Source organism: Sciurus carolinensis, chromosome 11, assembly GCF_902686445.1.
Source record: "Sciurus carolinensis chromosome 11, mSciCar1.2, whole genome shotgun sequence".
NCBI lineage: Eukaryota > Metazoa > Chordata > Mammalia > Rodentia > Sciuridae > Sciurus > Sciurus carolinensis.
Window position 1 is genome coordinate 113,122,693 of NC_062223.1, and position 27,115 is coordinate 113,149,807.

General features: G+C 47.4%; 1 protein-coding gene across 1 annotated transcript in view; it reads right to left on the reverse strand.

The window, feature by feature from the left end:
- Nucleotides 1-27,115, reverse strand: part of Drd2 (dopamine receptor D2) — a 59,408-nt gene that overhangs the window by 11,680 nt on the left and 20,613 nt on the right. Inside the window, exon 2 of the mRNA XM_047518320.1 lies at nucleotides 347-662. Within this exon, the coding sequence (XP_047374276.1) occupies nucleotides 347-631 (285 nt within the window). The 5' untranslated portion in view covers nucleotides 632-662. The remainder of the gene's footprint in view (nucleotides 1-346; nucleotides 663-27,115) is intronic.

Genomic DNA, 27,115 nt, shown 5'->3' on the forward strand with positions numbered 1-27,115 from the left:
AGATAGAGTTCTAGCTTACACAGACCAGCTGTGTGATGCTGGAGAAATCACCTAACTTCCCTGATCATCATTATCTGTTCATCATCTGCAAAGTGGTGAGGCCAGCCTCTGAGAGCAACTGTGAGAATTTCATAAGAAAATGATGTGCATAAAGATGAGGTCCAGGACTTGGTAAGCACACTACAACTGCTCATTGTGATTACTAAGGAGACAATGTACCTACTTCATAAAGAGAAAAACAGCCCAGAGTAGAGGAAGAGGTAACGTGTTGACGAAACCAATGGGGAGCGGAGTCCAGGGGCTCGCTTGAAGCAGGTGCTGGAGCAATGCTGGGACCCAGACCTACCTCCAGGTAGACAACCCAGGGCATGACCAGCGTGGCGACCAGGAGGTCGGCCACCGCGAGGCTGACGATCAGGTAGTTGGTGGTGGTCTGCAGCGCCTTCTCACGGGACACGGCCATGCACACCAGCACGTTCCCGAAGACGATGATGAAGATGAGCAGGGTGAGCAGCATGGCATAGTAGTTGTAGTGAGGCCTGTCCGCCTTTCCTTCCGACCCATTGAAGGGCCGGCTCCAGTTCTGCCTCTCCAGGTCGTCATCGTACCAGGACAGATTCAGTGGATCCATGGGGGCAGCGGAGCCACTGGGTGGCAAGGCTCTGGCAAGGAAAAATGGACACAGGGAGTGAGCAGGACAGCATTCAAGGCATGCTGCCTCCCAGAGGGGGCTCGAGGGAAAACCAACCCCCAGCAGGTAAAAGAGAATTGTCCAGCACCAGGAGTTTAACTTTCACATCTGACAATTTTCTTATAGTATCTGGGCCTGCTGCCTTCTTCTGCTAGCAGATGGTGGAAGAAATGGGAAAGTGTACTCTTTTTTTTAAGTATAAGAAAATAAATGAGCTTGAAAAGAGCAGATCATTCTTTCATTTTTTCAACTCCTTATAAGTACCATCTATGCACCACACACTTTAAGGTAAATTTACCAGGAGTTCCACTTCTAGTGGTAAGAAAAGAAATAGGCATTCACCCATTCTTGATCCTACAAATACTTACTAATCATTTTTCTATATAATGCCAGAAAACACAGGCAGGAGTAAAATAGGCATGCTTCTGCAGTTCACATTCTAGAGGAAACAATGGCCAATTGACCAATCAATTAAATCTATAGGTGGTAGGAACTGGGAAACAGGGGCATAACCAAGTACAGGTATTCAAAGAAGGCTTTCAGGAGACAGTGATATTCAATAGACACCTGAAGGGTGCATAGGAATTAGACAGGTAAAGAGTTGGGTACAAGGGAAGGGTCAAGGCATAAGAAGCAGCAAATGCAAAGCAGATAGATAAGGCGGAGGACATGAAAGCGATTGGGTATCCAAAGCCTAGAAGGTCTTAGCATGAGGTGACTCTGGGCAGGTTGCATAAGTGAGATCACAGAGGGCCTTAACAGTCAAGTTCAGGAATTAAACTTGATCCGAAAGGCAGCAGGAACCACATGATCAGATCTGCCTTGCAGAGGGAGGATTCTGATGGCAGGGCAGAGGATGAATCGAAGCAGCCCAGAGCAGAAGCAGTAGAAGCAGAATTCCAGTGAGGATATTGGATACTGCAGGAATGCACATAAGAAATGATTACATTTGGTAGGATACATCCAATGACAGCCCTGAGGAACAGGCATCTCATGGGGCCGGGGGAAGACTTCCGGAAGCAGGTGTCATCTGAGATGAAGGAGGAGGAGGAGGAGGAGTTGACAACCTGAGTGGGGAGATGTTCCAGCCAGGGAGAACACAACATGAGCCCAACAGTAAATAACTGGCTAAAAAGGTAGGCATGACAGTGGTGTTTGGGGACAATTAAACTGGAGAGATATCCATAAGCCACGTCGGGTCTTGTCACTTGGGGGCCCCTGAAGGGTTTGTTACAGAGAAGCAAGCCCATGGGATTGGCGTTCTAGAAAAGCCAATGGCCATTGTGGTGTGGAGGAGAGCAGGGAGTGGAGTGAGTGTCTGCGACTCAGGTGGGAGGTGGTGGTCTCTGAATTAAGGGAGTAGGGATGAGAATGGAGAGACACGCTCAGAATCAGGAGCAAACTTAGAAGTCAATCTCATGGAACTGGGGCATTGGATAGACGTGGGAGGGAGAGGGAAAGGGGATGAGCGAGGAGAGGGGCTGAGGATACGTCAGGGATTTTGGCCCTGGCTCTGGTATGCTGCTGCTGGTGTGCTCCTGGAGAAAATGGAGCAGAGGGGCTCAGGAGCAGACTTGGGAGGCATCAGGCAGATGCCAATAAACTTGACAGCCTGTGTTTGGGTTGTGACTGAAACAATGCACATACAATACAGCCAGTTTTCATGCTAACAAAAGTGTTCCTACTTCATACAGTGGAATTAAATTGATTAGCATTCCAAGGCTTTCTGCACAAAGCACCATAACTTCCTGGTTCTTTGCTACCCAAATGGACATGAAACCCACCAGTTTATGCCACTCTGGATGGACATGGTGCCACATCCAAATTGAAGTGGGACATACTCACTACGATGGGTCAGAAGGAACCTTGGAGAAGGCCCTGCCCGCCTCTACCTGCTCATCCTTGTCTGGCAATATCCACTCTGCCAGCAAGCAGAGGAGTATGGATGGTATCCTATTCAGCACTGCCACTCAGGATGGAACACCTCGATTCTTCAGAATACCTAAAGCAAAATGCCTGATTCCAAGTGTGATGACACGGAATGCCAGAAAATTTTCCATTGCCCAGGCAGTGAAGCATTGTGTCATATTGATGCTATTCAGCAAAGCCAACTGGTCCCTCTTCCTATTTGGAGCACACAGCAGGAGTCCTGTATGCACATATCGATCAGGCAGCCGGGGCTGCTTCTGACATTCATTTATTCAATCAGCGTCTATTGAACGCCATAGGCATAAAGCACTGTGCCAAGCACTGTCAGGGGCCTGGAGACATGTGAGGCTTACTCACTCCCACTCCCGGTTTCTGACCATCCCACCCTGCACATCCCCCTACCCCTTCCTCTATCTCTCTCCTGGTCTGGCCAGTGGCATCTGTCAGGATTCTCAGCTCCCTGCATCCCCTACACCCACCCATTCTCACACCCAACCAGACTTCTGTTTCTGCAGCACAATACTGAGCCTGCCTAAGATGATAATACCATATACTTGTAAAGGGTATGAGAGTTTGCCAAGTTATTTTGGATATATACCATCTCATTTATCCTCAAAACAACTCTCTGAGGCTTTTAATGATTATTCTCACTTTACAAATGAGGAAAGAATCTAGAAAACTCAATTAAGTCCCTATCCATCCTTCTAAGCAAGCCTAGCTTGGAATCCTCCTGCTCTGGAATCCACCTGCATCTCCCTGTGGAGACCATCTCTACCCTCCTCTGGGATCCCACAGCACTGGTCTGACCTGGGACAGTCCCCATTGTGGGTCTGCCTTGTCACTGAGTTGCACCGTGTGTTGCTCATGCCTCCTCTTTCTCAAGGACTAAACAAATCTGAAAGTGCCCAATCTTGCTGATTCCTGACTCTGTGGGTTTGCAGGCAGACAATGTTCAACAGATGTCTGCTGAACTGAATCAAAGATCCCATTAATGCAACTGGGAAGAAAACCCCTCTTGGACCAGAGCTGTTTCTGCTAACAAAGGCCACAAGATACACAAGTGCCACAAAGTAAGGCAGCCCAAGGGCACGATGCATGTTGGGTCCTGTCGTGGGCTGAACTATGTGCCTCACCCTCCCGCTCATGGAACTCATAGGTCGAAGCCCTAAATCCCAGCACATCAGAACGTGACTGTGTTTGGAGACAGGGCCGTTAAGGAGGAAATTAGGTTCAAACAAGGTCCTCAGGATAGGCCCTAAGCCACTGTGATTGCATCCTTTAAGAAAGGGAAATTTGGACACAAAAAAAAGATGCCAGGATGTGCACACGGCAGGAAGACCAGGTGAAGGGGAAAGGGCTCCAGGAGGCAGCCAAGCCTGTCCCTGGGCCCTTGCTTTCAGGACAAATCTAAGCAACGTGCAGAATGAGACGGCAACTAGCCTGGAGAGCCAGCCCTTCCAGGCCACCTGCGAGAGCCAATGACTGTGAGGCTACTCACCACATTTCAAAGCTTGAACAGAAAATGGACTGTGAGATGCATCATTGTTTCATGTACTACTAGGAAAGAAAAAGAACGCCATCAAACTCCAATAGAGCTCTAAGATGTCACTGGTCATAAAATGCCTTCTCATTGCAGAGGTACTGAAATGGGCAGGGCTGTGCATCCTAGAATGGATGACTAGCATGCCAGCCTGAGAAAATCTACCAGCTCCAGCCTCCCCCTGCTTCAGCCCATTCCTTACTCTTTTCTTTCTGCCTCTGGGGTGCATGCATGGTTGGGTTCCCAGGGGCATCTCAGGAGAAAGCATGAAGGGGAGCAGGCTGTAGTTTTGTTCAGTCCAGGGGCACCTGGAGGACCTCAACCCCCACTTAGACCCCTGCCCTTCTCCTTCCCCTTCCCCTCAAGTTTCTCCATTCTGGCCAGGGCTTATATCTATGGATGGGATGGAGGGGAGGTTCTTACCAAGGCAGCTTAGGCCATTCTAGGCATTCTGGCCTTGTCCCGACTCCAAAGAAGCCAGGTGAGTTCAACATCTACTCTTGGGACTTGTGTAGGGGAAATGCCAAGTCACACAGTACCTGGTACCCTGGATTTTCCAGGACAGTCCAAATTTTTGTTCTTTTTATTTTTTAATATATTTTTTAGTCATTCATGGGCCTTTATTTTAGTTATTTATATGTAATGCTGAGGATCGAACCCAGTGCCTCACACATGCTAGGTAAGCGCTCTACCACTGAGCCACAACCCCAGCCCCGTTTTTATTCTTTTATTAAAAGAAGATCACCTGACTGCATAACCCAAGGTAAATTAGTCTTACAGTCACAAGGGGATTTTTTAGATAAATAAGAACACACATTTTTAAAAATCTGTTGTCAGAACAAGCAGTTTGATTTAGGGTTTGAATCAACTTACTCACCACCTTTCAAATGCCACCACCATCGTTCTCATAGGTGGCCCTACCTCATGTATAAAGTCTTACAAATGTTCCAAACCATAGTCCCCAATCAACTAGTGTTTAGTAATCACCAAATACATGCATGTCACCATCATTTCTCAGCTCTTACAGGTGTACCTACTTGACCGTGTCTCCTGGAGAGAGCTGGAAGATCTAAGCCGGCAGAAGCCAGGTCCCACTCAAGTGTGGCTGCCCCCCAGCCCCAGGTACCATCTTCATCTCCTTCTGCAGCCAAGGGTGGCAGTTACATCTTGCCCCACCCCACCCTCACCAGGCAGCTGCTTATCGACAATCTTCCCTGGATTCTCTGGGGCCCACTAGGTTTTCCTTTCTTTGCTGCTCTGGAAGAAGTCAGGAAGAAGGAGAAGACCTTTTGTGTGGGTGGCCTGCAAGCCTCAGGTCATCAACGTGCCACTAATCATCTGCCCCTAATCATCCGTCTCCAGTATTCACTGTTCTGTCCTAGCTCAGAAAGGCAAATATCTACTAAAAGATTTTCCAGAATCATTCTTTTGGTGCTCAGTACCCCTCCCCATCAATTCCCCCCTAACATCTAGCCTAATTCCTGCCTGCTTTAAGAGTGGCTCTCTTTGGCTTCACAGTAGAGCTTCCCCACAAGATGTCTGGAATGAGTCAAGGTGTATGGAAATATCAGGCCAAGGATAACATGGAGCTGGGTGTTTTTATCCTCAGCAGCCTTGGCCATTTGCCCCATGGGTCTTACAAATGTTCCCATTTTCTGAATGTTCCCTCACTGGAAACTTAGCCAGCTCTCCAGCTGAGAAGTGCTGAGGGAGGCGCTGAGCTGGCTCCTCAGGCAGCCCAGGCAGGGGCTTGCTGACACCAGCCATTGCCCTGTGCGGAGAGCACAGGAAGCAAGAGGAGCAGGCAGGCCTTCCTGGAGTAGAGGTTGTGGCCGGGAAGGGTGGAGGAGGCCACACCCAGTCACACCCCAGGGCCTGGCAGAGACATCCCAGCTGTAAAGAGAAATGAGTATGTTGGAAGAAAAACAGCTGCTGTCAGGCTTTACAGTTCAAGGTTGATGTCCAAACCTGACATTTTCTCTCAGGAAGAACTTGGAGGGTATGGACACCCTTAGCCCTGAACTGGTGGGGTAGGGTCAAAAGGGTCAGTCTGTTCGGGCAACCTGGGACCCTAGAGGAAGGCTGGTTGTTCCATGGAGACAGGAGTCCATTCTCTCTTGCTTACTCCCTCCCTCTACCAGTCTGTCCCTCTGTCTATCTTTCTCTTTTGTTTCTATTCCATTTGGGGTACTTTGCCAAAGAGGTGGGGATGAGGACGCTGTGGTGCAGTGGCGTAAAGCGAAGCAACCTGTTTCCTGTGCTTCAGTCTCAGCCTCAGTCTTGCTGCTGCCTCCTCTGAAAGTTTGGCACTTGAAGGAATCTAATTGTCTAATTAAAATGTAACAATCCCTTATCAGGCTCCATGGCGGGTGAGACATTGCTGTCTTAAACACATCATTTTTTTTTCTTCTTTTTTGAGACTTGAAGCATTTCAATGAAAAGGTAGAAGGGGAAAAGTATTTTATATTTGCATCTCAAAAGCAGCTTGTTGGAGCGACTTGGATTGGGTGGAAATTGGGAGTAGTTAAGGGGCTTCTCTCCAGGGCTTCAGCAACCAGGCCACCACCTCCACCTACCCAGGCAAAGGACCTGGTTGTGATTTAGGGGTGAGTCTTTCCCCAGAATGTCTCACAATTCCCGGAAGGCAGGGTGAAACAAGAGGGACAGAGGAAAGGTACTCCCATTCCTGCTCCTAAGAGAAAAGGAGAAGAGTCACAGAATAATGGCCACACATATGCTGGCCCTGGAGGTACTTAGCAACTGGCAGAGGGTCTCCTAGACCCTCTAGACTTCATTTCTAGAGCTATAGGACAGGTACTCACCACAGAGGCCCTCTGGGTCTAGACCTCCGGAAGCCAGAGTGAACGGATGGAGGGGCACCATTGCTGAATGTCTCACCCTTAGGCTGAGGGGGTGGAGATTCTGGGATAAGGAGGAGGAGGGCAGAATGTTGGGATGCAGGACATGGATGCCGTCAGTCTTCAGGTTCACCTCCTCTCCCCCAAATGTCTTCCCCAGAATCTGGGGCTCCAGTGCACAAGTTGGCTGGGTGGGGAGGCTATGGGTCTGGTTCAGGTGTCAGCAGTCACTTTTGAGGGGAGTCCCCTACCAGTTAGGGACTGCTGGTGTGATCTGGAATGTTCCCCAAAGGCCCATGTGTTAAAGGATTGGTCCCTGACCTGGCGCAATTTGGAGAAGGTAGAACCTTTAAGTGGTGGGTCCTAGTGGGAGGTCTTAGGCCATTAGGTTGTGCTTTTGAAGGGCATATGGGGACCCTGGTCCCTCATTTTCCTCTCCTTGCTTCCTGGATACTCTGCGGTGAACAGCTTCCTCTACCATGTGTTCCTACCAGGATGTGCTGCCACACCACAGACCCCAAAACAGTGGACCAAACAACCATGAATGATTCCTCTTTAATTCCATCATCTTAGGCATTTGTTACAATAACAGAAAAGAGACTGACACAGGTTCTTCTCCTGGGCTCCTGGATTCCCTCCTGACCCACAGCCTCAACACTGCGGTGGGTGAGGGGGATCACTTAGAAACCTAGGCTGGTGGGGAAACCCCTCCTGCAGTCTGGTCTACCACTGGGGTGGCAGCGCCTTCTGCAAAGGGTCACAGACTGACACCTCCCCCTCGTGTCCTCCCCTCCAGGTGAGTCCATCCTGGAATTCTGCAGAGGCAGCAGGGAGCAGGGCAAGGGACTGTGTCATCTGTGGGGAACATCGGCAAGGTTTCCCTAGAAAGTGTGGGACGATCTCGAGATCTCTTGCTCTCTTGCTTTCTGGCTGGGTCTGGCCCTGCGCAGCTGGGGCCAGGAAGGTGGGTACCATCATGAAGGCCTTGGTTGGCTCAATCTGTGCAGCCCAGGCACCTGTCAGTCTCTCCCCCTGTACCCTGAAATTGAACTTTTCCTGGTAGTACCTGGCCTTGCCTCATACCTCACAACAAAAAGAAAAGCCATCCATGGACACCTACCCAACTTCCTGTCACCAAATCTACACACCTACCAGCACATGCAACTACCTACCCACCTTTAGGTTACAGCATCCCAACTCCTCAGGCCCTTGGGCCCATGATCCCATCATCCTGACGGGCTTTCTCCTCCCTCTCCTCCCCCTTTTCCTCCTCCTCTTCACCCCTCAGGGCTGTTTTCCCAACTCTTTCCCCAGGGAAGCTTTCCTAATGCTTTCACAACACATGTGCTCCTGGGTGACACTTATCACAGGTATAATTAAGTCATTATTTGTCTAATTATTTGTTTAGTGTCTGTGCTTCTTGCCAAATTGTGAGCTACCCCAGTGTAAAAATCACATCTTCCTCGTTGTGGTCCTCTCTCCTCCGGGCACAGTATTTGGCAACAGCAGGTGCTGGATAAATGTTAACAAGACATCCTTGGAGCTAGAATCTCACTCAAGGGTAAAGCCAGTGTAAGCTAAGCCCTGCGTCTTTTTCTATTCTTCAGTCATTTCTCCCACTGGATCCTTCTCAAGGTGGGTCAGGGACCTCTTCTGAGATCTCCCCTTGGCCTTCTGGGTCCCAGCTGGGGTCGAATACCCAGCTGGTTGAGGTTCATCCAGGGTGCTTCCCAGGAGGGCCATCATAGCAGCACCCAGAGTTACACAGCATTGAAAGGAAAAGAGAAAGCACGGATGTGAAAGTGTGGGGGCAGGTGGGAGGTGGGGATACATCACAGATCGACACGCATTCCGTGGAAAGGGGAGCACAGAGCTGGTGGGGGTGCCTTCTGGGCTGCTGGGAAGCTTGGAGGGCACAGGGTTTGGCACCTTGTCGTGAGAATGAAGTTGCAGCAGCCAAGGTGGCTCAGTAGCTGTCTTCTCACATCAGCACCAACCAGTAACTCCAAAGCATTCACAGAGAGCATAGCAGTGACGCTGAGACACAGCTCATCTGCAGAGTATCAAGGGGTGCGGATCCCCTGGGAGAGGCTGGGGCACACACAGTTCCTCACCCAGCTAAGGAGAGAAACCTGTGGGTAAGATCTGCTAGGAGCAGGAGAGAGCAGAGCTGAGCATGACTGGGTCCTCCCTGCCTCTGGGGCTCACATCCCTGACACCCCTTGCTCTTCTGCTTCTTCTGAGATGGCCAGACGTCACTGGTCTTCCCAGGTGTCCCTGGAATGTGAAGCACCCACAGAGGCCTGAACAGTGACGGACATCAGGGCTTCCCATCCTCGTCTGGTTGCAGGCCTCTGGGGTCTGCAGTGGGGCAAGCCAGGGTCTGGAAACGCAGCAGATGCAAGAAGGGGTGTCTGCCTGACAGCCCCATCCTTGCGGATTTTGATGGCTCCGTAAAAATGTCTCCTCACAAACTGTCAAAGTGTCACACATTAATTAACTGTTAGCTGGAGTGACTCAGTGTGGGGAGGGGTGGGGAGAACGGCTCCAGTGATGCTAAGCGGGGTGCTGTTCTCTGCGTGCACTGCCTTTTGATTAAAAATCCTCAGCGCACCGACACTGCGAGGGAAGGGGCCCATTGCTGGGGCCGCTCACGTGCGCAGCAGAAAACGGCGGGTGGGAAGCAGGTGGAGGGGGTGGGGCCTCGGGCCCCCTCCCTGGAAAAGGAACAAGGTGGGGAGAGTGAAGCCTCTAGCAATTGCTCAGAAGATCTAAATTCAGAACGGAGCCCACAGACTGGCAATGTTTTCTTTTTTCTTCTCTATTCCTTTCTCTCCCTCCTCAATTTTTTCCCACCAAAAGAAAAAGAATTGGGAAGTTGAGCTTGGTTTACCCTGGGGGCGAGGCAGGTCACCTGAGCCCATGGAGGCAGCAGCTCACTTAGGCTCACTTAGCAGCCGATCTGTCCCTGGCAGGAGCCAGGAGGAGAGGGAGAGCTGGGTCTCAGACCAGCCTCCTTGACCTTTACTTTAATTTCAGGAAAGAATTGAGAAAACAAGCTCTTGAAAGTCAAGAGGGAGACAAATCCTGAACCTTATTGCTCTAGAAGGAGGGAAAACAATCCTGGCTATTTGGCAGAAAATTGCTCTGCTTTATGAAAAGACATCCTTGTTCATAAACAGAGATGGAGTCCAGTTCACATAATGGCACAATCCCCTTCACACTGCTGGAGACCCTCAGGAAGTCTCCAGCCCCTTGTCTCCCATTCTTCAGCTCCAGCAGGCTAGGGCCAGGGACACTTCTTTCCCAACTGACAAAGGAAAAAGAAGCCCCTCCTGCAGTGGAAGACACAGGGCGGGTGAGATTGAACTTCATGACTCCCACGCAAATGCAGATATGAGGTTGGGACCCCTCTAAGACAAATTGACAGTAAAACTTCACCCCAGGAATGCAATCAGCAAAATCCAGATTGCAAAAAAATGCTCAGAACCAATGGCCTGCTTTCTTCCAAAAATAAATTGCAAGGAAACAAAAAAGAGATGGAGGGGCCCCTCTAGAATAAAAAGAGCTTCAAGTCTGGTTCTTTTAACCAATTGCAACATGTGAGCCTCATTTGGATCCTGATTCAAAGAAACCAGCTGTTAAAAATCAGTGACATTTCTCAGACAACTGAGAATCTGAACAGGAGGCTTTTGATATTGGGAACTACTAATAACAACTTCTAGGTGTGGCAGGAGCATTCTGGTTAAATTTTTCCTTACCTTTAAGAGATAAAATGTTTATAGATGATGAAATTATATGTTCTCTGGGATTTATTTGAAAACAATATGGAGGAGGGTATACAGAAGAAACAAAATTGGCCATAAATTGTGACTGGAACTAGGTGATGTATGCACCAAGGTTCATGATACTGTTCTTTCTCTTTTGCATATGTTTGAACTTTTCTATAACAAAGTTTAAAAAAAAAATCAAAGCTGCTTTTTAGCCATCACCTCCTTGCTCCCACCCCCAACAAAAGGATGGTTACAAGCCAGTCTTCAAGTCATCTTTCCAATTCATTCCCTTGTTATAAAAGCAGTCTTCCTTTCCTTCCAATCTGGCCGGACCGAGGTCATTCTGCTGACCCTCTCCAGTACAGATGGAGCCCTGGGATAAAAGGAGCCCTGGCAGCATCCTCCATAGCCTGGGATCCCTCCTTAACGATATGTCAGTCTTGGCCTAATGGGTCATGTCCTCTTTTCACAGAAGACAGTGGCTGGGCCAGTAGGGACAGGAGGTGGGGTGTAACAGTCACTTTAATGATAAATATCACAACTACTAAGCTCTTATTACATCCAGGCACTGTGTAAAGTGCTGTGCATTTATTATTGCATTTACTCTGTGCGACACCCCTGTGAGATTAGGTATGCTCTCCGTGATGCAGGTGGAGAAGCAGGTACAGAGAGGACAGACTTGAGCAAGTACTTAACCAGTGGACTTGGTTAAAAACACAGGTCCATCTTCATCCAGAGCCCCAACTCTTCCTCATCCAGGGTAGGAGGGAGGAAGGTCTTCTAGGCCCCAGGTCCAAGGTTCACCTGCAGAGATGGATGCCTCTGGTGAACTACAAACACCTTTGCTTCATAGGTGTGTCCAGGGCCTCACCCCACCGGATTGTTCGGTAACTACAAAACCCAAAAGGAACCCTCACAGCTTGCAAAAAAGAGAAGTTGAGGTCCAGAACATACCCGTTTTTGGGTGTTTATCAAAACATGAGATGCTTGGCGTTTTCAGAGAACTAACAGGCTGCTCTGATAAGTAAGATCAGGGACCACTTAGACACACTGGGTTCCAGGAGGAACCCCAATGCATTTGGGCAAGATCTGGGGTCATGCTCACCCTCTCTCAGTGCCAGGGCGGGCTCTGGGTTCTTCCTTCCGGTCAGTTCTTTCTTCCAGTCCCTGGAGTGTGGCTGTACCACTGCCCAGCACTCTGAGCCTGGTCCCCTCACCCTGCCTGGGCTCCTGCCTCTTCCTCACATAGAGGAGGGCAACATGAGCATAGTGCAGAAGGGAGCAGGGGACCAGTGTCTCTGTCCCACCAAAGGCTGGGGTCACAGACAGAGCTTCTCTTCTCCCAATTCCCAATATTTGAGGATTTCATAAGCATTGCATGTCTAGAATATAGAGGAGTAGCTTCCTTCTATCCCAGAAATTAAAGGGGAGGACTCAGTGTGACCTGGTTTTGTTTTTGGTTTTGTATCAGACAGACAGTCAGACAGACAGAGACCTTTATTCCATTTCACCTCCAGAACTTGCTAGCAGTGTGACTTTGACAGTGCAGTTGCTCTGGGCCTCAGTTTCTTATCTGCAGCCTGGGACAATCACCTCCTCCTCATTGGAGCAGTTGTGAAATTAACTTAGAAGAGATGGCTGAAGGGACCAGGTGGTTGATGCTCAATAAATGGCAACTCGTGTCATTAAAACGGATGCAACAACTGCCAGAAAGATGGAGCTAGGCTGTGAGGGTTCCAGGCGAAACACAAGCTGGGATGAGGGGTGCTTGGTTTCTTGGTGACCCTCCAATCCTCCACACACTCCAGAGACTGCATCTGTGAAGCCACATAGCTCCCACCAACATCTCTGAGCTAAAAACTCTGAGATGCTGGAGCACTTGGTAAGTGACCTTGGGGTGTGCCTTGATTTGCAGCAATCTTGGCCCTTCCCTCTAAATCTTTGACAAAGAGGATCCCTACCTGGAGCCCTCCTGGTAAATTCTAAGGACAGGAATATGAGCCATCTCTACCCCTGAGGGCAGAAGTAAGGCAGGCAGAAAATATGCTAATGCTTGGTACTCTATAAGGTAGCAAGCATCATCAGCTCTGGCTTAGTTTATCTAACTGCGGGAATGTCTGACATGCACAAGAATATCCCCATTCCCTTGCATGAGCAGTTTCTCTAATTCTCAGTTGAATAATTAATTGTCAATAATAACTTAATAAGGGTTCTCACCCTAATTTCAGAGAGTGATAGAAGCAGCAAGCAAAATGGTGTATTTCAAAATGTCTTGCAAACTCAAAAGTCCTATAGAAAATGTAGTACGCTGTTACCATCCTGGTTCAGACCCTCCTTTGGCCATCTACAAATCATCAGACCAACATCTCACTAAGGATCCATGTGGTTGGTACCATTCACTTGCTATTTGCACTTGTTCTTGATACTTAATTTACTCTGGGTCTCTTTTTCTCTCAGATGCATTTCTAAACCCTGAGAGGCAGATTAACCAGTGTTTATGCTGGCATCTACCAAGAAGAATACTAATTTGATAAGTGCTTAATGAATGCTTTTGGTGCTCGTGGGATCTCATACCATAGCACTTGTCCAAAAGGACAGGTTAAAAAAGGGTGAGACCACCTTTCTGATGGGGTTGTTTTGAACATTAAATGAGATAGAGCAGGCTCTTACCACAGTCTTTGGGCAAGAAGAGGCACTCAATTGCCCCTATTCTCTTAGTCGATAATGTCAAAAAACATAGAATATTATATTTAACTGCTGGAAGAAATCTTAGGAATATCTAATCTAGTTTCTTCATTTAACAGATTGAAAAATCAAGAACAGAAAATGAAGTTCACCGACGAAGTAGCCTCAATAACCAGGACTGCAGTTAGGTCTCTAGACAGGTCCTCTGCTTTATCCCACAGGACTCACTGTCTGGCTCAGAGAACAGGGCTCAGTAAATGGCAGGTGTCAGCCAGTGCCCTGGTCATTAGCTTTATCATCATCCTCTGCATCTTCAAAGAAATTAAGTCAGCTAAAGGAAAACAATCCTGGAGCTTCCACGAGTGTCTCTCTGAATCTACCCTAAATTCACCCAACCACTGTGTGTGCTCCTCTCTCACAGAACTGTCCTCCAGAGATGGACAGCAGCTGACATTTGGGAACGCTGCATACATAAACAATCAGCACCTGGCCCGTTCATTGCATGGCTTTTCTTTTAACCTTATCAAAACCCTTTTCTCTTAAACTTTCCTTATAAGGGCTGCTTTCCAAGCCTGACACTCTCCCCTCTCTCTGTCCCCTGGACATTGGTGAAGGCATCACCCCAAGTTTGTGTGCTTGTGAACAACCCCCAGACATTCAGAGAGCAGTGCGGCACCATGACCCCTGGAATGTTACTTTATGGAATGCTGCTTCTTGAAACAATTTCTTTGAAGGACTTTCTGTCCTATGCTTCCCCAGGAGCTTGGGGAAAGGGCCAAACCCCGGATTTGTTGCTCAGCAGCCTAATGCGCACAATGATGGAACAACAGCAGAGGCAAATAATCCAAATCCTGGAGTGCTTCGTTAGATGGAAAGATGAAAGGGAATTCCCAGGCAGGAGAGCCCCTCAGCTGCAGACACAGGAGGTAGGACCAGGGACCCTGCTTCTATCAACAGACTGTACCAATCAACATACAGTACACCAGAGACCCACTTATGGTGAGGGCGGGGAGAAAGACAAATGGAGAAGGTGCCCCTCGGGAACACCCCCGGCTGGAGCTACCACACTGGTTTCTGATCTGAGAATTTCTGAGGCAGAACATAAACACTTTGGTCTTATCTTGAGCTCCTGGGACACAGATGAGCTAAGTTTTCTGAGCCCGTCATGGCAAACAACATAATGTTGCTAATCAAACTTCCTGTGCGCCCACCCAATTTTATAAATCAGCCTTTTGATGCACTAAGTGAAGATGAATTAGCAGTAATGAGGCTGTGACAGCTCCCTGAGGCACAGGCTGATGAGAGAGCTTTGATGGCTGTGGCAAGAAGGAGGGGAAGCTCCGCACAGGCATCAGTTCGAGCTGCCAAGTTTGTGCAAATAACCCTCCAAAGCCAAGGTACCTTGGCTTCATCTGCGAATCATGCACCTCACGCACAAAGTCAGCATCCAAGAACTTGAAACCTTTGCATATCTGAGAAACAGTTTGCCATCTTCCTACAATGAGCCACATGCCATGAGATCCAGCAGTAGCAACTTTGGGCAAACCACAACACAGAATCAATCCAGGGTGTTCCATGGGGAAAGTGGAGGCCAGAGGTGGCAGGCTGGTAAAATCCTTCTTATGTGCAAGGATGCCTACTACATAATTACAATCGCCACCAACCCAGCAACAGAGACTCGCCACTGTTAGCTAATCTTCTTGATACCCAGAAGTTGCCAACCTGTAGCCTATGGACATTGACTTACCAATATGTTATGTTGGATTCACATGGTATTGTGGGAAAACTGGAATTTATTGACAGTTTTTAAAATTGGAGATTTTACATTACAATACAGATCTCTAACTTCTTTCATAGAAAAAAATCATAAGTTTTAGAATCACTGGGTCAGCATTCTTGCACGGCAATAATGATCTGGGGTTGGACAGGAGCAGCTCCCTTTCCACAAGGTACACATGGACAAAATCTGGACAAAGGGGCTGTCTTCATCCAAAGGATGCAGGAAGGAGAAGGAGCTATATCCCTACTCTATGCCTACCTGCCTCATTCTCTCCATTTGCCCCAGCAAATGGAAGATACAAGACCCCAGGGCTTCCCAAGAAGTCCCTCCCTCCTATAACCACATCTAGTCCCAGCAGGCTGGGACACAAGCTCTCACGTTTGCCACAGTCCCCACCAAGTCTCATAGCCCTATATCCAACTGACTTCACTTCATTTATATTTATTGCCAGGTCCCAGAAGGTATTTAGGTCTGTGTACCTTGTTTTATGACATAGATAAATGAGCTACAATTATGTTGCTGAACTACAAAGGCAGTGTGTGAATGAGTCCCTGGGACCCTCTCACTTGGTCCTCACTGTCCTGGGATGGCAACAAGAGGACAAGCTTGCATGGAGCTAGGGAGGCTAGAGGAAACTCTGTGTCTTCTGGACATGGTGGTGACATTCTATGCCGCCCCACTCCTGCCCAGAGACTCCAGCCCTCCCCCGGGAGGCCCATCCTGCTGTATCTGAAACACTGGCTCCCTTGGGCCCTCTTCCTTTCCTGCTGATATTCAAAGTGACACCATAAAATATTCTCTCCCTAAAGGTTGTATTTTCTTCAGACTGTCTATGATTGATCATCTAATTACATTTTTGGCCAAGGAAGTGATAATCTCTTCCGCAACTGGGGTGCACACCACAGGTTGAAACAGAACACTGCATCTTCCTGGCTGGAGATAAACTGAGGGCTGACCATATACATCAGCTTGATGGGCAGGGTTGCTGGTGACCTGGGGGAGGGTCTACCTATTGTCTTCTCTGCTGTCCTTGCTATGTGCAGCTCTGAGCCCCCAGGGAAGGCTGGCCTCTCACCCCACCTCCTTCCTTATCTGTAACTCTAATGAATAGGCTGGTTTGTTACATAGTGCAGGGTCTCAAGGATTCTACGACCATCCAGGATGGATGCTGGTGACAGTAAGCAAGCGGACACAGCTGAGGCTAGTACTCTAACTTCCATGTCAAAGAATAAAACCCCCCTGAGAAGGTTAGTTTGTATGCTTGGGTTGTTCCAGAGAATGATGCCAAATTCCTTTCTTACTATATCGTCTCTATTGCCCATCAGGGCCCACCTCCTCCAGGAAGCCTTCAAGGATCTTCACCAGAACAAAAATCACTTATTTATTCCTCCATGTCTCTGCACATGATTAACAAATTGTCCTTCTTGGTGTTTGTGATGTCAAAATCTGCACATCTGTCTCTTCCATCTCCTGTGTTCATTAATGGCTAGATCTGTGTCTTATTCATGTGCAGCTCCTTCAGGGCCTAGTTCATGCTGGCAATAGTGGAAGCTCAGCAATGACAACCAAATGGAAATGAAAGACCACACACATTAGAAGCTCTCCAGTGAACTGAGTTACAGGCATATGGTATAAATGACTGCTGTCCAATCATTGCTTCAGGAACGGGTGCTGACTAATGCCCATGGTATGTGGCATGTTCCCTAGGAGGATTCACATCTCTGCTCATCCTCTCAGATACCCAGAGACCCATTTGCTGACTAGCTAGTTAGGTCTACCACAAACCTGCATATCCTAGTTGTTCTTATAACAGCCGTTGATTAGTTTGCTATTTCAGAAACAGTGAAATATGAGTACCAAATTGCAGTACTGACCCATGAAAATGAAGTGGAATGCATTGGGGAAATATTTTGATAAAGAAAATTTGCAAATAAAATTTTTGTTAATTGAAAACACAAGGTAAAAAAGATTGAAAACAACAATAATAAAAAAGAAAAACTGCTAAAAACAAAAAATTCTAGTTACATGGAATGAGGTAACAGTAAAAATTCTTTAAAAATCAAAGCTCCTACACTTATAATTTTTTTTAATTTAAGTCTTTGCTTTTAAAAAAAAAACAAACCTATAAGTTGCAAAAAAGCATTATGAGTATACTTATGCAAACAAGATGAGGCAAAACTTCAAACAATGGATCTACAATCAAAGAATTGACCCAGGAGATAAACAAAACATTTGGAAAATGAATGTACATGAATGTTCTAAGGTAAAATGAAATGTCTGAAGTATCGTTTGTTAATGAACCTCTCTTTAAAGACCTTTTTCAATTGTTCAATCAACCATACAGCATAAGAGAGCTTCTACTGCACTGTCTAGCCAGTACATTAGCTTTTTCTGTCTGCTTTTGGTGTCCCAAACAGGGCTGTCTATTCCTTGAAAAAATGACAGGCCTTATGCTTTTATAATGTGCTCGCCTGTTCCTTGTACTCCATGGACCATCTATAAATGGTGGCTGATGATGATTGTGATTGTTCATTTATTTGGCACAAGTCATCAATCCCCTATTATGCAGCAGTTATGAGGAACTGTGGGTCCAACACTGAACAAGAGAGGTGAGCCCCCTTGTCCTTAGAGAGTCACCATTTAGACAGAGTGACTGAGCACAGCTGGACAGGGTCAGTAGAGAAGAGGACCCACATTTTGCAGAGGGGAGGTAGCATGGCTAGTGCAACTCACCAAACTTTGACTTACTGCCACTTTTGTTGCTGCACAGGATCTTTCAGTCTGGGGGACAGATTTTTGACAGATGCAAAGGCTCTGGGAGTAGAGACACGTAAGAAAGTGGGCAAGTATTAAAGCAAGACTGCAAAACTTAGTGCAGCCCACTCTATCACAAATGCTTAAACCAAGTGTTACATTCTGCAAATGACCTTCAGAAGTCTCAAGGTTATGAAAGACCAGGAAAAACTGAGGAGCTGTCCCAGATTGGAAAAGGCTAAGGAGACGTGACAGCAAAATGCCATGTGGGAACCTGGATTGGGAATCAGGAAGAGGGTAGTGATGGAAACATGGCGCAGTGCACATAAATCCTGCCTTTTCATTAATAGTGTTGAATCTATGCTACTTAGTTTTGATCACTGCACTATGGGTACGTAAATGTTAATATTAGGGTAAGCTGGGTAAAGTGTATTCAGGATGCTCTGAACTATTCTGTAATTCTTTGTAAGTCTAAAATTATCTCAAATTAAAAAATAGGCACCTTGGAATGGCCAGGTAGACGGCCTACCCAGGTGCCCGTGTGAAGGAGCTGAGCCAGTGTCTTTGACTCTCCAGGCCTTCCTGAGGCCATCGTGTTTTCCTCCCACCTGTGGGCTTCTCCTAGGCAAAAAGGAGGAGGTTCCCTTCTCAACTATCCATGGATGTAACAAATACACAGTATCAGTTGTGTGTCACCATGCTGGCTGCTGGTTTAAGGGGCAGAAGGCAGAGAAGGAGAGGAAAGTGAAAATCTGTCAATTGATCAATTTTTAATACCAGTCATTTTAAGCATTGACTGTGTTCTGGGCCTACTGATACCCCCTAATCTAGGTATTTTCCTTTGATCCACTAATGTCTCCATTTTTTCAGAAGACTTCAACAATTTATCCACAGTCCTAGCGTCTAGCGGCAGGAGCAGGACTCTCACGATGCCGGCCTGCCCCATAGCCAGTGCTGGCTGCAGAGATGCTGGGGAGAGGCATGGCCTTGGAGGCACCTCGCAGTGCTGTTCTGGAGCATTGCCAGAGGCCTGAGTCTGTGAGCCCCAGTGAGCTAGTTGCCTGTGGTCTGACACGAAGTCTTTCTCTCTGCCTGATCTACACTCATGGCTTTCTGCCAGACTTCAGTAGCTCCTTCTGGGACACATGGACTCCTCTGCATGTGTGTGCAGTGAGTGGAAGGTTTTCAGCTCTAGCTACCCATCATGCCTCCCAGAGTCTCTGATGATAGATAAGATGCAGGCCATGGAGCTGCTCCCTCAACCCAAGGTCCAAGGATCTCATCCTTACATTACCAGGACTTGCATCATCCAAGTGCTTCTTATAGTCATTGCTGCTAAGAAGGCCAGTTCCTACTGCCTATATTTAGGGTCAGACATGGGACTGCTGCCACCAGTACTAGAGAAAACAGACTCTTATTCACCAAAACAGCAACACTAATAGAACCTCCTGTTTGTTGACTGTTAACCAGTCTAGAAGCTGTCACATGTTTTACCTACCTTTTTTCTAATTCTGAAAACAACCTTAAGCAGTAAATATTACTAACCCGCTTAATACAGATGAAGGAGTGAGGCCAAAGGTTCAGAGACCTGGTATACCTGGCAAGAGGCAGTGGAGGGCTGAAGCTGGGGTTTGTCTAGCTGCAAAGCCCCCTTCCCCTGTGCATTAGGCCCCGGCCAATGTAGTAGGAGTACGGGACAGGTAATTTGGGAATATTTTAACCATATTACTGCTAATCTTCACAATAATCCTACAAAGTCAGTATCATGACCCATTTTGTAATATAAATTGGTGCAAGTAATTGAGAAAAAAGGAAAAGAAACCTTTAGCATTTGCCTGTGCTAATGTACGAATTCATGATGCAGATAGAACTCTTAGAATGAGGTGCTGCTTTCTCCCACCTGTCAGCCCCCTGAGAAACTGAACAACCACGCAGCTAGGAAATGGCAGAACTGAGGTTCAGACCCAGGTTCCCCTGGTTCTAACCCCCATGCCTTCTGTCACCATCAGAGCCAGGTCCCACTGGCCTTGACCTTCCAGCAATTCAGAGACAGAGAGAAGCCCTCTTAAGATGTGCGGTCATAAAGACACCATTTAGGTACCAGGTGTCTGTGGCAAGCGAAGGCGACGCTGCCACCTACAACGAGGCAGAAGTCTCCGTATTTCTAAAGTGTGAGGGGTTTGCAAGGAACTGCGCTTTCCTTCCCATCTGCCTGCCTGGCTGCCACACATGCTGATGGGCTGGCATCACGTAGTCCCTAACTGGCTGCCACTGGCCTAATCTGTGGCTTTGACCCAAAAGCAAAGTTAGCACACAGCCAAGAAGCGGGCTGCACAGATGCTGAGCAAATACAGATCTGAGCAGAAGGCCCCAGGGGACTGGGGAACCAATCCTGTAGCAGGTACAGTCCTTCCTAACCTGCCCCAGCCTCCACATACCCCAGCCCTGGATGGAGAAAGGTCAGGTGAGAGCAGGAGACCTGCTGTGCTGGGTAGCCATACCCTGCTCTTTTATGCCCACAGCCATTCCCACTGTGGCTGCACTGGCAATTCTGCAGGCTTCATGGAGCTGTTTTTAAGTTACAAAATCCTCAGCCTTCCTGCACCTTTCCTGGGCCTGCTCTTTCTGGTTTCCTATTGTGATTTCTGGCACAATCTTGTATCACAGGATGCCTGGTATGAATGGATGGGAGTAGCTGTGAGAACCAGAACAAGAAAACTTCACCATTATTCAAGGCTTCCGTACCTCACCCCAGAAAAAAAGAGAAATGAAGGTGCTGCTTCTTCCAGCACTCACAGAGGATGTGAGTCAACCAGCCGGCAAGCTCGCTACTCACCTCGCATACAAACAGCCAGGCACAGGCTCAGTGGGCAGCAGGAATGAAGGCAGAGCCCGGAGACCCAGAGGCACACAACATAGAGAGATGCAAGGGCAGAGGGGAAAGAGCTTCCAGCCAGCAGCCAGCACCCAGGTCTGGACCCAGCTTTGCGCACCTCAGCTATGTGCTCTGCTCCTCTGGTTCTCGGTTCCCTCTTCTACAGCAAACGCACAAGACTTCATTAGAGGCCCTGCAAGGCTTTGTCCTCCCAGTCCTAGATCCAGTCTTGCCATGCGGTGATCTCCAGCCTTATCCAAGCTCAGGGCCCAGTGGTCAGAGGAGGAGGAGGAGCACCCAGGCCCTCCTGACCTGTCTTTCAGGGAACAATTGTCTGCTGTGGTTACACACTGGTAAAGCAAGCATCTGTGGCCATAATGGGAGTATGGCCTCATGAAAGGAGGCTGGGAGGCCTCTGGGCTGAGCCTAGCAGCAGAGAATATGACCAGAGGAACATCAGGAAAGTCATATCATTCTGTCAGATGCAGCCAAGAAACAGGGAGTTAGTGAGTGAGTCACCAGGAATAACAAGCTTAGAGAGAGAGGGGAAGATGCGGAAGTCTCATGACACTCTTCCAGTGGTAATGAGATCCCTAGTCCATTGGCCAGTAGAGCACCCAAACCCGGAAGGTACAATGGGCAAGAGGGTGTAGCCTCAACCTGGGGCAGCCTGGCCTTGAAAGCACCCAGCCAGGGACTGTTTCCAGCGCCCCAGCCCCAACGAACTGTGGCTGGAAACACGCCTGAGTGCTGGGGGAACTCCCTGGTTATTCTGGGAACAAAGGCTGCTGGCTCCCTCTCAGATCTGCTCCCCACTCTAATGAGCCCAGGAATCACTGCCACAATATTTTCCTCTCTGAGGGAGAGGACATCTCAGTGCTTGCAATGTGCTCCCCTGCCAGCAGCATCAATCCCCATCCTCTCTCCATCCCAGCCCCGGCCAAGGGAGAAGGAAGGGGAGGAAGGCAGAACTGAAGGGGGCTGGTGTTGACAACCAAGGTCCAAGGGCAGGGGCAAAGTGGTCTGCTCTGTCCCTTCCTCAAGTTTGTTCTTGTTCCCAGAGCCAGACAGCATTCGGGTTCTCCCAAGGTGATAAGGATGACTAAAGAACAGGGTGATTCTAGGGCTGTGCCACACTTGCCCTGCAGAGGTGAAACCAAGCCCAGAGGCCCAGAGCCCAGGTGGAGGAGATGGGAGGAGTCAGGAGGATGCTGGAATCTGGAGACTCTGCTCCCCTCCTATCTTCGTCCCTACTTCCTGGTCACTCAGCACATGCCCGCCAAGTCCACCTCCCAAAGCTGTGGCTTTAGGCTCGAGTCAGCACCTTGCTCAAAATACAGTGAAGGACAAAGTCCAGAGTCTTTAGCTCTGTACCTTCCACCTTCCAAAATTAAACCTGCTGCTCTCCTCCTGTGGAAAGGCAAGGTGCAGGCTGAAGTTGGTCCTCCTTGGTCTCTTCCTACCTCCATGCTTTGCCTTGTACGCCCCATCCCCTCAACTTGAAAGTCACCATTTTTCCATAGGTCTCCATTCCGAGTTGAACAAATCCACAAGTCCTTCAAAGGGCAAAGCCCACCTCCTAAAGGAGATCTTCTCTTCCATTTGTGATCCAGTAGTCCCACAGGGGAGGCTCAGGTGAGGTGACATGGTAAAACTAAGGAACATTTGTAATCTCAGTGGGGTGAGGAAGGAAATGAGATGTTTTGGAAGTGAGGCAGGTGAGACAGAAAAGGCTTGGCACTCATGAAGTTCAGGCATGTCAAGCATTTGTGCAAGGTACAGGGGCTGTGGACTGCGGATATCCTTCCAATGGGAATAGACCAGGGAAGGTATGAAAACAACATGATGCATCTTCCCATGGAATACGCACCATAGGAGCTGCTCAGTAAAACATGATGAATGAATAAGGTCATGCTAGCAGAATGACAGGCAGGCTGCTCCCCTCAAGATGATGTCTGCCATAGGAGAATTATTGTGGGACTAGACCAGGATTTCAAGCTGGAGTAATAGTTGACGAAAGAGCAGAAATGACTTTCACATCTGGCAAGTGAATAAACTCCGACGAACCAGACAGGTCTTCTAAGAATTGAAGTCAGAGAGACTACCAGAGAAGTGAAAAGTCACCCCAAAGTCAAAGCAAGATGGCTGGAAGCCCAGGAAGGAATCTGGGGGTGGTGTTTGTCAAGCGAAGACTCATCCCTGTCAAGGGGAGAACTGATTGCTCCTTGAGCTACGGCTCAGACAGGCCTAGTCCTGCTTGATGCTCTTGTCTGTACAGCTACCATCTCTTTGCATTTGTACATATCTATCCACAATGTCCCCAGCTTTTGAGGAGTCCCTTCAGGGTGAAGTAGCAGGAAAGGGCTAGTACATTGAACAGAACAGGCACCTTAGTTGATAATTGCCACGAGAGTATGCTAGAACGTTCGACATTTCAGAAGACAGAAAACTGTGCTTTTATTTTAAATTCCCTTATTTTTAGATGCTGGCAACTAACTCATCACACTCTGTGAGCCAAAGCAGTTCCATGGGTCAAATCTAGCTTGTACCCGCCACTCACACCATCTAAAACACCAAACCCAAAGAGTCACAGCTAGAGATGCCACTGTACTTTACAAAGTCCTTACAAGAGCTCTTTGACCACGTAAGGCAAAAGCCCTCTTTAAGGGCTGAGGAAGCTGGCCCTGAAAGGCTTATTAATGTTGCCTAATGTCACGTAGCTAGTGCATAGCAAGTGATCAGAACTTACATCTTAACACTCTCGATTTACAGTTCTTTCCCCAAATTCCACATTGTCCATTCCACATGGACAGCAGAGCCAAAGCAGTTGTGAGAACAATCTGAGACCTATATCATTGGCTAATTGATCATGGTCCTTAAAAGGGAAGTGTCTGGAGGTTGAGGTAGAAGGATCGCAAGTTTAAAGCCAGCCTCAGCAACTTAGCAAGGCCCTAAGCAACTCAGTGAGATCTTGTCTCAAAATTAAAAAATAAAATAAAATAAAAAGGGCTGGATTTAATCCTGGTACTGAATAAATTTTTAAAAAAAGAGAGGAGGAGGAGAAAACGGCTATCTTCTGAATTCTCAATCTCTATAGACAGAAGACTCCTAGAACAAATGAATAGAAGTATACTTGGATCACTAGAGAGTACAAACATCTTAACAATTTCTAGGTTTGAGCCAATTTATGGGTGCAGAACCCCTGAATGAGGAGAGGCTGGGTCCTCTTGAAAAAGAACTCTGCCACACTGCCAAAATTGACACCATTAATCTTCCTCCCAGCCTTCCATGACTGTGCATTGCAAAAAAAGGAAATAATCAGATTTGGGGAGATTACTAGACAGTAGCTCTGAAAGACACTAATTCCAGAAGACTCAGACCATCACTATGGTCAACCAGTTGGAGTAGGGACTTATGGAAGTCAGGCAATCAATGATGTTTTAGCCCAGGTCCTTATCACAGTGGGTCCAGTGGGTCCCTGAGCCCCTCTGTGATTATTTCTCCAATTCCAGAAAGTGTAATTGTAACAGACACACTCAGCAACTTGCAGAATTCCCCACAGCACAGGACCAGCTGGATTTCCTTGAGCTGGTTGAGAAAACATATCTATAACTTAAAAATATAGCAGCAAGTCCAACTAAGAATCATCTGACTCGAGAGGATGAATTTGTTTACAGTGTGCCCTTCTAAAAGTTTGCCCTATAAGATAGATGTCAACAGGTAGAAACCTTGACAGCATGCCCATGATTTCTGTCCACCAGAAACTTAATGCTCCATAAGACATTAAGAAGTTTGGTGTCTAATTTAGCAATCGTATTCCAGTTTTCTTCCACTGATGAGTGTGTGTGTGTATATTGTTTCCTTTTTTGAATCCAGCTTTATCAAAATCTTACTGGTTCCCCCACTAATTAGTTAAAGAAACCTTTGACATGTAGTCATTTGAGAAATAGGTTTTTAATCTTTTGAAAATTATTTTTTAATAGTTTATAAGACTCAAAAAATAAACACATATAGGAAAATTCAGCATCTGGAGATGGATTAGGAGCCAAGAGGGCTCCAGGGTCTTTTTCTTCTCCTCTCAGTCTGCCCATCAGCAGCCTGGTAGGCCTTCAGGATAACCTGCATGTGTTCTCTGCAAATGGGGCCTTGCAGCTTCAGGCTCTGCCAAAGTGGCTACAGTACTGCCCACATGGTGACAGGTGACTGACTCCAGATAGCATATGAGACATAGGCACTTATCAGAAATTGGAAGCATGGCCTCCTCTCCAGGAGTCAGAGGTGAAAGCCATGAGAAATGCCAATGTTGGGCAGCTGAGGGACAGGGGGATCCTCTGGGTACATGACTGGGAAAATAAACACACAGGAAAGGCAGTAGCTGCCAGCACTTCTGTGGTTTCCACGAGATGTGTGAGCTTATCCAAAGCTTATTCCTCACTCTCCAAGCCAAAGAACAGGGAGTAGGGCCACTGATGGGGGTGGACTGGGGGTTTGAATGTGCCTAGTGGGTGGAAAAGAACACGTACTGATCCTAGTCAACCCTCAGCTCCTCAGGGTCCAACCAAGCACCAACCCTTCTCACCACTTGACGTCCAGCTGTGTCCTTCTCAGAACTAGTGCTGGCTGTCTACAGCACCTCACACCACACTTGGCATGAAGCTAGTTATGCTGTTAGGAATTAGAAGGCCCAGATCTTCGTCCTGGCTCTGTGTCTTGTTAGCTGTGTGGTTGTGGGCAAGTCATTTCATCTCTCTCTCCCTCACTAAGCCCCCGTGTTTTTGCCTACCAAATGAGAGTAATAGCTGCTTTCGGGCTGGGGATATAGCTCAGTTGATAGAATGCTTGCCTTGCAAGCACGAGGCCCTGGGTTCAATCCCCAGTACCGCAAAAAAAAAAAAAAAAAAAATAGCTGCTTTCTCTACTCCATGGGGCAGTAAGCATCAAGTCTTAGATTCACATCCTGCTCTATAGATACAATATCAACAATAAAAAATCATGGGAAATGTTTAATTGCTGTTGTTCAATTTAATAACATGTGAAAGGGGGATGATGATAATAGTACTTACGCCATTGGGGCTATTGAGTTGCTGTAAAGATTAAACAAGATATAGTACAATGCATGTTGAGTGATTACCTTGATACCTGGTATACCATAAGAACTCAATAAGCGTTAATTGTCTTAACTGAAGATATTTCAAAGCAGTAGGTATTCTTACCAAATGAGAAGTTTTGCAATTATGATGGTCTATTTTTCTCCCATTATTCTGTTTCAGATGTGTTAGTTTTGCCACTTCAGGTAGATTTCAAGTTTATGAAATCATTTAACAACTATTTCTTGAATACCTTAAAAACCGTGGGAAGTGAGGGCTCCAAAATAAATGAGACAAGGTTTTTGTCTTCAAGAAGACCAGAGCTCAGGGGGAGAAACAAGTGCATAGGCAATTCACACATCACGTGACAGAGATGGAGCAGGAGGGTCATCTACCCAAGCTGGGATCTCTGAAGGCAAAGTGAGGTAACATGGTTTTTTAAAAGTCCCCTCCCTGATCCTCCACACCTTCATCCTTTGCTCCTTGGACAGGGATTTGTACATAAGAGAAGGTCAATGTATATTTGCTGAATTAACATGGAGAACTGAGTAAACTTTCTTATGATCTAGGTCACCCAGGGGCCCTCTGGTAGGGGGAAGCAAGGAAGGGAACCAATATTAGCAGAGAACCTGACACATCCCAAGTACTGGGTCAGCTATTTTCCATATGGACCAGGGTAGCATGCAGCAGATTGTGTGGATCTCTTCCTAATTCTGTGTTCAAAGTTGCTGGGCTGGCAGCCTGGAGACAGCAGGATTTACACAATGAAATTGGCAAGTGCTACAAAGCAGAGTATTTTTTTTTTCTTGGAAAGCTGGTTGTTAAAATGTTTACCATGTACCACTATGTTAGATCTCTTGAAATAACCTCTTACAGATGAGGAAATTTTCTCGAGATCACAGAGACCATAAAAGGTAAATAAAGGATTTGAGATTTTCTGACTCCAAAGTCGTGGCTCTTCCCTTTGTAACGTGTAGCCCATCCCTCCCCTAATGGTTGTCATCAGGAGTAGATTAACACATTCTCTGTACCTCGTCCTAGCCGAAGGGGAGAGAAGAAAAGCTTCATCTCTACTTAGCCTCCTTGTAAAAACTGGTGCTTTCTGGACCCAGGCCAGCGTCATGGAACCCCATATTATCTGTC